This window comes from Phalangium opilio, unplaced genomic scaffold (assembly GCF_054372755.1).
Source record: "Phalangium opilio isolate 3A_F unplaced genomic scaffold, DU_Popi_V2 ptg000217l_1, whole genome shotgun sequence".
Classification (NCBI taxonomy): Eukaryota; Metazoa; Arthropoda; class Arachnida; order Opiliones; family Phalangiidae; genus Phalangium; species Phalangium opilio.
In genome coordinates this window covers 2,081,137-2,092,511 of record NW_028324218.1, presented here as the reverse complement: position 1 = coordinate 2,092,511, position 11,375 = coordinate 2,081,137, and the positions used below count along the sequence as shown (strand labels likewise).

Genomic DNA, 11,375 nt, shown 5'->3' with positions numbered 1-11,375 from the left:
GTTTAGAATGGGCGCGAAAATTTCAAACCGTTTTGATGTAATTTATAGTCTTATTTAGAATTGTAATGTTTATATAATGAAATAAATACCAAAGTTTTACTCGTTTTACTTGTATTCATATAAATAAAATCAATTAACTCTTAATTTATACGTGAAAATGGTACTAAAAGTATTTTAAATATTTTGCCGCGCTTTTCGTCAATTCTAGCCAATCAGAGCTGCCCAACAGGTGGACACTCGCGTGGCGTCGCGTCGTTACAAGTAACAAGTCGCCTGTCAAGTGTGGTGTAATTAATAGTGATAATTATTGTGACAAAGATAATTATAGTATTTGAAATATGTTTTAAACAACGGTGCATCCGATGGAATACATCATAATGCTGGATGGTGTGATATTTTGGTCAGTACAAGCATTTGAAAAACTTCCAATCTCAGCCTGTAGCTTAGATTGACAGTTCAGGCAGGACTTGGGTACCCTTTGTATTGGAATTTGGACCATTATCATACCCTAAGAAAGGGGTTTTACCATAAAAACATTTGAAATATCAGTTCATCAATTGAGTGCACGTTTGGAATTATGTGTTTTGGACAACACAACATTGAAAGATCAAGCAAAGGAATCAGAACTTTCAAGTACCCAAAACACCATAATGGATAATTTGTCTACAAAGATGGGATGGACGGGTAGTGTTTTCCACCTTAACCCTAATTGTAAGTCAATTTTTAAGTAATATTGTCCTTGTGTTAAATATTTGTGACGTCCCTGTTAATGTGATGCGTCATTCTCTATGTTGTACAATTATTATTGAAAGTTAGGCTTAGGAAAGTTGGTAAACACCTGCGGAAGTAGGTTAGTAAAAGTTTCAGAGTTCGGCCAGTACAAGTAACCGGTTAAAGAAGTTATTTTAGGGCGGTAAGGTCCGTTTACCAAAATGAACAAACGTTATCGCCGGAATTCAAAGAATACCGGGCGGGCGGCTTCTCAAAGAGTGCCGTAAAGTGGTGCCCCTAGCGGCGAGAAAAGCAAACATTCTTGTTTGTTTATTTTGTTGCGGTTGCACCTTTCTTATGGTTGCAAGTTCCGCCCTTAGCGAAATACATCGACAATTTCGACTTAAATAAAATAATTATATGCTAAAATATAATTTTAAGAGTTAATTTAGGCTTAGTACGAAGCCTAAATGTCTATTATTTATAATTCCAATGCTAAATTTACCTGGAAACGATCATGAGATTGAGATATAAGCTAACCCTTGGTCAAGGCAATATTTTAAATTTTACATATTTATTAATTTTATCCGCGTTTTTACCGATATGCCAGGGTAAGATTTGATTAAAAACGACGTAATTAACTTAAATTGTTAATTAGAACGTCATAAATTCAATAGGAAAGATAGTATATCTTCAACAAACTCCTCAATTAACGGAATGCGATGTTGGGTCAAAAATGACTTTGCATTGCAATGTTTCTGATTTAGCGCAATCTCATATTGTCTGGTTGAAGGATGGACACGCTTTAACCGATGATTTAAGTTGGGTTGTATCCGAACAAAGGGTCGGGTTGGTTTCAGATGGGGTCACAGCCCAAGATACGGGAGAATATGCCTGTATCATTGACCCTGATAATGATATTCTATCAGGAAGGGAAATAACTACAAGAGATCTTAAAACTCGCGAATTAAACACTCATCTCTTCGTCAGAAGTAAACAAAAACACCCCCTTTTGTTGATTACTTGTCAATCAATGTACATGACTTACCCTTGGAAATTCTGTAGCACCACCGGGAAAATTAGAAAATGTCACCGTTCACGCTTCTACAATAATTGCCACAATTCATTGGCATGTTAATAATGATGGGGGATATCCAATCTCAGGGTTCACTTTACTTTATCTCCATGACATGGGAAACGTTACTAATGACACAAATTGGCAGGTTCCGACATCCTTACATATAAGTCCCGCTGTTGTAAGTTAATTGGATACTAATTCACTTAATTGAATCAATCCAGCACTGATTGTTATAATTAGTTTGCAAAGTTCATTCTGGCTTCATTCGTAGTTGTGATATTAATTTGCCTTCATTTTATGATTTGCTGTTGATTTCTGCTGATTTTTCACTGGTTTTTGTTGATTTTGAGCTGAAATTGTTAGTTTTGAGCTGATTTTCATGGATTTTCTTTTGATTTTGAGCTGTTATCTTCACTTTGATGGATTTTCTTATGATTTTGAGCTGAAATTATTGGTGTTTATTGGAGTTTTGTTGATTGCAAATAGACTCCATTTGATTTTGAGCTGAAATTGTTAGTTTTGAGCTCATTTTGATGGATTTCCTTTTGATTTTGAGCTGTTATCTTCGTTTTTGACGGATTTTCTTATGATTTTGAGCTGAAATTATTGGTGTTTATCGGAGTTGTGTTGATTGTAAATAGACTCCATTTGATTTTGAGCTGAAATTGTTAGTTTTGAGCTCATTTTGATGGATTTTCTTTTGATTTTGAGCTGTTATCTTCGTTTTCGACGGATTTTCTTTTGATTTTGAGCTGTTATCTTCGTTTTCGACGGATTTTCTTTTGATTTTGAGCTGAAATTATTACAGTTTATCGGAGTTGTGTTGATTGCAAATAGACTCCATTTGATTTTGAGCTGATGATTTTAATTATAATTAATAAAATTCGTTATTAATTACACACCTGATTTAAGTTACCTAAACAGCAAAAAAGTGGGTTAAATATTGTGTAGTTAATTTTATTGGGGTGTGTGTTCTTGAAACATCCTAAGACGTTTATTGGATTACCTTGGCTTCTTTCACTTAATCCTATTAGACCTTTTATGTTTCGGACCAGAGGGGTAGAATCCCCGTTTTGTTTTTGCCCTTGAACATTGTTGCATTGTGCTTTGAGTATTTTGAGCTTGTCTTTAAACGCAAAACGTTAATTTTAATTTTTCAAAGAATTAAAGTTTAAACGTTAAAAATTCCAATATAGAGACAAGTGTTTGTCTACCATTTGAGGCCAAGTACTGACTACATGTTTCAAATTTGGGCCAATAATAAGTTAGGACATGGGGAGTCGACAATTATACACACAACTACCGCTTCTCCACCAGATGCACCTGGTCTGTGATTAATTTTGATTAGAGTAGTTAATTTTTGTATCGAAATTTCTAATTAGAAACTGTTGAAAAAGATGTTTTACGTCAAATGCTCCATGGTGGGGATATGGATGACTTTAGCTCAACAGCTTGGATGATCGCCGTTTCCATGGTGATGGGAACTGTCTTAATACTATCGTGTTTAAGTTGCATTTTGATCTATAAGGAAGGCAGAAATGGTAGGGAGAAATTCAAGCAGAGATTGGCGGGACTGTCCATAAAGTTCGCGTAAAAAACTGCTAAAACTAACTTCAAATATATTTTAAACATATCAGAAAAGCGTTTTTTTAGTTTTTACGTAACTTGTTTCCATAGAAATTATACACTTATCTGTATAAATTATACACTTATCCGTAGACTTTATACTCTTAACCTTAGAATTTATACACATATCCATAGAAATTATACACTTATCCATAGCAATTATACGCTTATCCGCAGAAATTATACATTTATCCATAGAATTTATACATTTATCCATTAAATTTATACATTTATCCATATAATTTATACACTTATCCATAGAATTTGTAAACTTATCCATGGAAATTATACACTTATCCATGGAAATTATACACTTATCCATGGAAATTATACACTTATCCATGGAAATTATACACTTATCTATAGAAATATACACTTATCCATAGAATGTATACACTTATCCATAGAATTTATACACTAATCTATAGAATTTATACAATTATTCATAGAAATTATACACATAAAATTTGAGGTTGTTTTTAACTAACAATTAAATTTTTTTACATACACTAATATTTATTATTTGTTTTTAATTTGAAATAAAGTATTTACGTAAATTGTTTATCAAAAATTCATTTTGTTTAAATAAAAGAAATAAATTTGAAATTATGAAGAATTTAAATATTAAATCCACGCGTTCTTTATGAATGGTCCCGTTAATCGATGCAAGATCCTGTAGACAAAATTAATTAGCAAACATATCTCTTGTTATTAAATTGCTACTACCCAAATGTAACGAACCTAAGGTGGTTTTGCCGAGGAAGATGAGGATTCGATGCCTCATATTATAACGAATCCTGGATTTGAAATTGATTTGGAAGACAGCATCCTATTGGAGAACGCTGATCTTAACTCCACGTCCAACAGAACCAATAATAATACGGTCATTTTACCGTCTAGGGTTTAAATGATCAGAATTTAATTACAATTAAAATCGCTCGATAGGTTAGAGGGGGCCTTAAATAATGCAATACTAATATTATAAATTTGTAAATTAAAAAGAAAAATTTAATAATATTTAATGTTCACAATGATGTGAAGACTGCAAGTGACCAACGTCCAGTTTTGTGACCACATTCTCGTATTATTATTTTCTGGGAAAGTTACGCTCAAGATTGTTTAATCGGTGCTTTATTAATTAAATTTTAAATGAATGCAACGTCACTAATTAAATATTTATAATTAGGTCTATTCAAAAATTATTAATTTGATTCAACAAAAAGCCCAATTAGGTAAATTAGTCGGTTAATTTGGAATAATAAATATTTAAATGTGGTAATTAATTAGTAGACAAACTGCGGCAATAAATAAATAATCATTAGTTTAAAAATTAATTAAAATTAACGAAACAGTTAATAAGGAATTGGTAGATGCGCCAATTTAAGGAGTACAGACTAATCGGGTTAATTAGTTAGTTAATTAGAATCAAATTAAGATCAAATGAACGTAGATTACAAAATAGAATATCCCCCTTTTAGAAAAAAAATTAATTATAGTAAAAAGAAAAACAGTTGAAATTTTTAGGACAATTCTAAATTTTCCAAAAATTCGGAAGAATGAAATTTTAATGGGAATTAAATTTAAAGTAATTAATGTAGCGTAAACTCACACACGTTAATTAATAGAATTAGTGAAAATTTCTGGACACACGAAAATTTTCAAACAAAAAAATTATTGTTTTAATATTAAAAATTATGAAAGTATTAATTGCACCGCAATTTCTAGCCTTAAAAGAAATTAATAAATGATTGCACGTAGTTTTTGCTGCAATGCCATCACGCTATTTTTAGAGGATAAACGTTTTTGAGTTTCGTTACAAAAAATATATATAAATATATATATTGCTATAATGGTGGGAATTTTTTAAAATTTAACTGCAATGAACGATTTGGGATAAATGTAATTTATTAAATACATATAAATGTGCCTGCAATATTTATCTATCTACAAAATGGCATAGTTACGTTATTTCAAGAAAAGTGGTATTTTTTTAAAGTTTCAAAACTGTGATAATCATGGCAGGAATTTTATGTTTGTTAAGTTTAGTTTTTTAGACTATTAATTAGTTATAACTAGCTCCAGTTAACTATAAACTTAAAATTAATTGGATACTTTTGTTCAGCTCATTGAGATCTTTAAAATGAGTACTTACAAGCCATGGTTTATGAGTGAATGTAATGCTCCAGGTGGACTTGACTCAAAATTTATTTCAAGACCACCTGCAACGTTACTAAATTTTTTTTTAAACCATGGCTTGTGACTACTCATTTTCAGGGTAATAATGAGTAGAATATTAATATACTAAATACGAATCTCTAAAAACAGAGTTATTTAATTTAATTATGATTAAAATATTGTCTAATTATAGCTTCCCTATGTACCTGAATGAAGTTAATCGTTCCTTAAATATATAAAGTTTTTAAACCAGTATTATACTTAATTTTAATTAAGATTAAATGTAAAGGAATATAACGTGCCTATAAAGTAACTATCGCCATCAAGTAGAGAGCTTTTTATGACAAAATTTCTACGTTAAATTTTTAATTTCATTGTAATTAATATTGACGGAGAAAACTTTTTCTACATTGGTTTATGTTTATCACACTGCTATTGCGTGAAATTATAAAGACAATTAATTACAAAAACCGTCTCCTGTGATTTTCCAATCATATTCATTCGTATTTAAGTTGAAAAGTAGGCCAAAAATAGGTCAAAAGTTGTAGGATTACCATAACAACAAAATAGGTTAATTAAATATAATTTAATTCGTATTAAATAAATATACAGGTTTTGTTAATAAATATATAAGACACTTAAGAAATGAAAGGGCTAGTGATACATTTTTTTGGGTTGTTTTAAAGGGAAAGTGAAACGTCCGTTCAAAGCCGTTGTAAAAGCAAGTAATGATATTTTATCCATGACTAATTTCGACCAGTTTTCTCTCAAATCACGATGAAAAACATTCCTGTATAATTCACTATGATCACGTGATGTTAATTTATTCGCGCTTTGATTCTCTATTTGCTCTTTTGGCCTAAATTTAGCTTCGTCGTTCAAAATTGGCCTATAATTCAATGTTTCGCCGTAGTTGTTAGGTTTAGGTCTATTTGCGCCAATTTTTGCCTCCTCGCAAAGTTGGCCGTTAGCTTCAGTCGTTAAACCTTTGTCAGTTAAATTTTGTTGATATTTTGCAAACGTTTTTTGGACCTGATAAGGAATTTTCTTTCGTCTAGCCTTGATTATCTTTTTTCTGGTGATTGCCATATTTCTTTTCAAGTTCTTGAAGCTTTATTTTCACTATATTGATCCTTTATCCGTGTAGGTTTCGGTCGTGACGTCACACGTACATGTTGTCTAATTGGTGTACGTACCGACGCAGTATTAGTTTGACGACTGACATAAGAAGATAAATTATCATAAGTCGAAGAACAATTGTCGTTACCCTTGCTGATTTCACCATTCAGATTAGTTTAAATTGAGACCTACAGAATAAAAACTCGTGTTAGTTATTAGAAATTATACACTTATCCGTGGAAATTATACACTTATCCGTATAAATTATACTTTTATCCACAAAAATTATACACTTATCCACAAAAATTATACACTTATCCACAAAAATTATACACTTATCCACAAAAATTATACACTTATCCACAAAAATTATACTTTTATCCACAGAAATTATACACTTATCCACAAAAATTATACACTTATCCACAAAATTTATACACTTATCCATATTGAAATTATACACTTATCCATATTGAAATTATACACTTATCCACAGAAATTATACATTTATCCACAGAAATTATACTGCTTTGTACTATAATAAACAAAAACAATTGATTACTTACCCGAAATACTTAGCTACCGAAACATACTCGAGTTGTTAGTTAAGGTACATCGCTATGAAGGTTTGGCAAACAAATCTTCAACTGACTCGCGCTGCGTTATGTGCTGTATGAGATAAGAGAGGGGGCCTAATTTTGCTTTGGCAAAGAGCACCAGGTGCTTAAATTAGCCCGTACCATACCGCACTCCAGTGAGCAAGCAACCCCTGACAGCTGTCTTCTATCTCCACTTGCATCCAGATGCTGTAGAAATTACGCAATAATCCATTACGTGGGGCTGATGCACACACCCTTATGTAGTTTTTGAGTGGCTTGGCCGGCATCCTTTGGCTTGGCGTGCACTCTTATGTAGTTTTTGAGTGGATTGGAGCGCATACTTATGTTGTAGTAGATTTTATAGTTTATGAGTGGCTTGGCGTACAAAAATCCTAACTGAAAAACAATGAAGAAATCTTCGAGCTTAAATTACAAGCCTTTAGCAGCTTTTTTGCCTTAATTAATTTCTACCAATTAAATCCCAAACAAATTCAATAATTAAATTAATGAAACATTATGTTTAATATTTTATTTCGAAATATCTGGTACAGTTTCTTAACAGAAACATATAGTCGTTTGGCACCTTGAATTATCTAAAGAAATACACTGAAATTTATTACAAACATAAATACACAAAAAGAAAAAATCACTAATTACTAAAATGGGGAAATTTTAATTTAATTTGTGAAAATACCATTTTGCAAATTTTAATTTCGGTTTTCTTTTTTTTGGAGGGGGGGGGGGTAATTATTCCTCATGAATTTTAAATTTAGTTTCTTCCTGTTTTTCTTCATCTTCATCCTCGAATTTAACCGAAAAGCTGATCCCTTTAGACTTAATCAACTCCGTTGTTTTATCCCAAAGAGAGTTGCAAACTTGATCATTCCAATCATGTCGTTCGATTTCAATTTGCTCACAATCCTTGAAGACTTTCCCGCTATAGGGTACGATATCGTTCAACAAAACGCAGTGTAGAATCGTTTGAATTCCCGATTCGGGGCTACGATACAAAGCTTTGGCCAACCATCGACTGATTTTACCAGAAAATCCTTCCAAATTATTGTACAAACCGCTGTCCAGTAGACCTATTAGGTGAAGAATGAATCTTTGGTGTTTTTTTTTTAACTGACGTGTAGGTCTAATAATTTTTTTAATTACTCGGGCCCTGATTGTTGTAACCACAAGTAATTAGTATCGTTGGAAAGCTAAGGAATAGGGCTATAACATACTCAAAAGGACGTCCCCGTATCTGTTATAGAACCAGAGTTAAATGGTGTCGTGTAAATAAGCCCACAGAGAGGACGTTAATTAACATTTTCCTTAATTACTCGGGCCCTGATTGTTGTAACCGCGAGTTTTTGGAACTATTAGATAGAGGACAGTTAGGACTACCAAACCCCCTAAGGATATCCCTGTATCTCTAAACGTTTCCAAGTGGTGACGTCCCAAAGATGGTGAATACGTTACCTGGGTCAACTGCAACAGCTGTGACGTAGTCCTTTGGTATTCTCTTGGCCATTTCTTTAGTGAAGAGCAGCAAAGCCAATTTGCTATTGCGATATTCTTGCTTGATACTGTAATGTTGGTCCCTGCATTCCAAATCCTTGGATAGGTCATCAGCTTTTCCGTTAATTGCCCCACCGCAAATGACGTTGATGACGCGAGAAGGGTTGTTGGGGTTGGTTCGGAGTTTCTCGCTCAACAAATTGACCAATAAGAAAGGTCCGAAATAGTTAACGCACATCATACGGTCTAGTCCATCCGCTGTTTGGTCGTGGTTGCAGAGAACCCCTGAAATTGACCATGCAATGTTAGCTAAATTAAAAGCGTGGCCATGATGGATTGAACTGATTTGAACTCCTGAAATTTAATCTCCTTGCTAGTTTGGGAAAACTGCTACCACATTTAGTAGAATCTTAGGGGTGTATAGAAACAGAGACTAATGGCAGTTCGCCATCGTAGACTGTATTAAACTGTATAGAAAGATAACATGAGGTGCCACTACTACGTGAAGCAAGTTATATCAATGTTTATTTTGAACGTTAAAAAATGCCATAAATTTTCATCTTCCGCCTCTTGAAGATGATTCTATTTTTAGTTCATTAAGTTGTTAAAAAATGCCACCCCTAACGGAACCGAAAAATTGTACTAAGTTGATACCAGGAATACATACAGCTACTAGGAATCATTGTGCTACAGCCTTTTCATTTTCACTTAACGTATCAAGGGCGGATTTTATGGGAGGAGCTAGCTAGACTTATCGTTATGTATGACGAATTTTACAATGTCGAATTAATAATCTATCTCACTTGTGCGTTGCTACTATGCAACCAATGAAATGGCAGTTATTATGACGCCATCAGAATTATGAGGCGTGACGTGGATAGTAAGTTCTCAAGCCCGGCCCACAAAACCCGCCTAGATATTAACGTGGAACTCAATGATTCCTATTAGATGTATTTATTCCTCTTAAACCCAGTACGAGACTTTGTTAACTATTCCCATGCATTGACTGTAATTGTTGGGTTTAGTTTCTAAACAATGTCAATTAGGCCCACCTGCGTTGTTAATTACGATGTCAATCTTGTCTTCGGATTCGCAAACTTCTCTGGCAAATTCCCAAATTGAATCCAGACTCGAGAAGTCAACGTACATAACCTTAACATTGAAGCTTCCGGTTTTGTTTCGTAAGAAAAATCCTGTTGAGTCCCTTCTGGCTTTGGTCCGGCATGCCACGATCACCCTGGCACCTCTTTTAGCCAATTCGGCGCATAAAGAGCGGCCTAAACCTGAACTTCCACCTGAAATTTGACCAAATGGTTTATGTACATATATATAGCTTTTTTTCAGGTTGAGATAGTTGCGTTAGGAAAGGCGGAGTCCATGTTATAAATAATGATAGAACCCCCTTATTCTTTATATTAGTCTATAAATTGAAATTTTTTGGTCATTTATTTTAATTAAATTTTTTTGTCATTTATTTTAATTAAATTTTTTTCATTCATTTTCATTACATTTATTTTAATTAAATTTTTTTCATTCATTTTCATTACATTTATTTTAATCCGATTTTTTTATTTATTTCAATTTAATTTTTTTTATCATTTATTTTATTTTAAATTTGTTTATTTAAATAAGGGAATTCTAATTACTTATAAACATAGATTAAGGTTCGAATTAACATAATCTCAATTAAAATTAACATTAAATTTAAAATTAATTAGGAAAAATCAACTTTACCTGTAACTACAATAGTTTTTCCTTCCAAATTTTCATCCGATTGACAATTTTTAGTTTTTCGAATTAAATAACGACCAATTAATAAAATAATAATTAAACAACCTAACGGGAAAATTAAAAAACAAGCGTACACTGATAGAGTACCTTCCAACATTTTAATTAAAATTAAATTTAACCGCGTTTAAATCATTTAAAAAATGTGTTTATTAAACTTTATCAACTTATTAAGTTCTCCCAAATTTGCAAGTTGATATTTTCCTTCAACTTCGGTTCAAAAAGTGATTGGAAATTTTGAGCAAGATGTTTTTAAGGGGCGTGGTTATGATGTGTCTGATGACGTCATGACACCCCCGCATTCCTAATATAGGATACACTTAAAATATTCCAAAAATATTTCGGAAACTTAAATTGACAGGAGTAGTTGGCAGTGATGCTATTACCAAAATCATCTATTGATTTTACATTGCATTTAAAGACAGGTCAGGTTGGCTCGGGACCAAACTATAATAAACTTTCACTGATTCATAATATGATATTAACCTACGTCAACACGTTTAATAAAAGTGAAAAAAATTTAAAGTTTCAAAATTCAAATTGGCAAGAATTATTTTTATTATTAATTTTTTTTAATTCTGAAATTATTTTTGGCTAAAATTTATTTAATGGGTTGCAGTTTTCTTATTTTTGACGGGATAATTATGAGGCTCGGAGCAATTACTCTATGGAATAATTAGCTTCGCGTAGTATCTTTAGTTTCATTCTATCCTTAATTAAATTAAAGTTAAACCCAATTGAACTCTTTTAAAGTTTGGTTGAATTTAAATTTG

General features: G+C 32.2%; 2 protein-coding genes across 2 annotated transcripts; one reads left to right on the top strand and one right to left on the bottom strand.

Moving 5' to 3' along the window:
• The first annotated feature begins 980 nt into the window (after positions 1-980).
• LOC149615556 (contactin-3-like) lies at positions 981-6,053 on the top strand. The gene is made up of 6 exons (XM_089856524.1): positions 981-1,322; positions 1,389-1,703; positions 1,777-1,967; positions 2,986-3,115; positions 3,187-3,330; positions 4,162-6,053. The coding sequence occupies exons 1-6, from the start codon at positions 1,229-1,231 to the stop codon at positions 4,320-4,322; spliced, it is 1,035 nt and encodes a 344-aa protein (XP_089712650.1). The 5' UTR covers positions 981-1,228; the 3' UTR covers positions 4,323-6,053.
• Positions 6,054-7,811: 1,758 nt separating this feature from the next.
• On the bottom strand, positions 7,812-10,859 carry LOC149615555 (retinol dehydrogenase 12-like). Its single transcript, XM_089856682.1, has 4 exons — positions 10,549-10,859; positions 9,867-10,109; positions 8,776-9,099; positions 7,812-8,393 (listed from the first exon to the last, which is right to left on the bottom strand). The coding sequence occupies exons 1-4, from the start codon at positions 10,700-10,702 to the stop codon at positions 8,056-8,058; spliced, it is 1,059 nt and encodes a 352-aa protein (XP_089712808.1). The 5' UTR covers positions 10,703-10,859; the 3' UTR covers positions 7,812-8,055.
• Between the last annotated feature and the right edge of the window lie 516 nt (positions 10,860-11,375).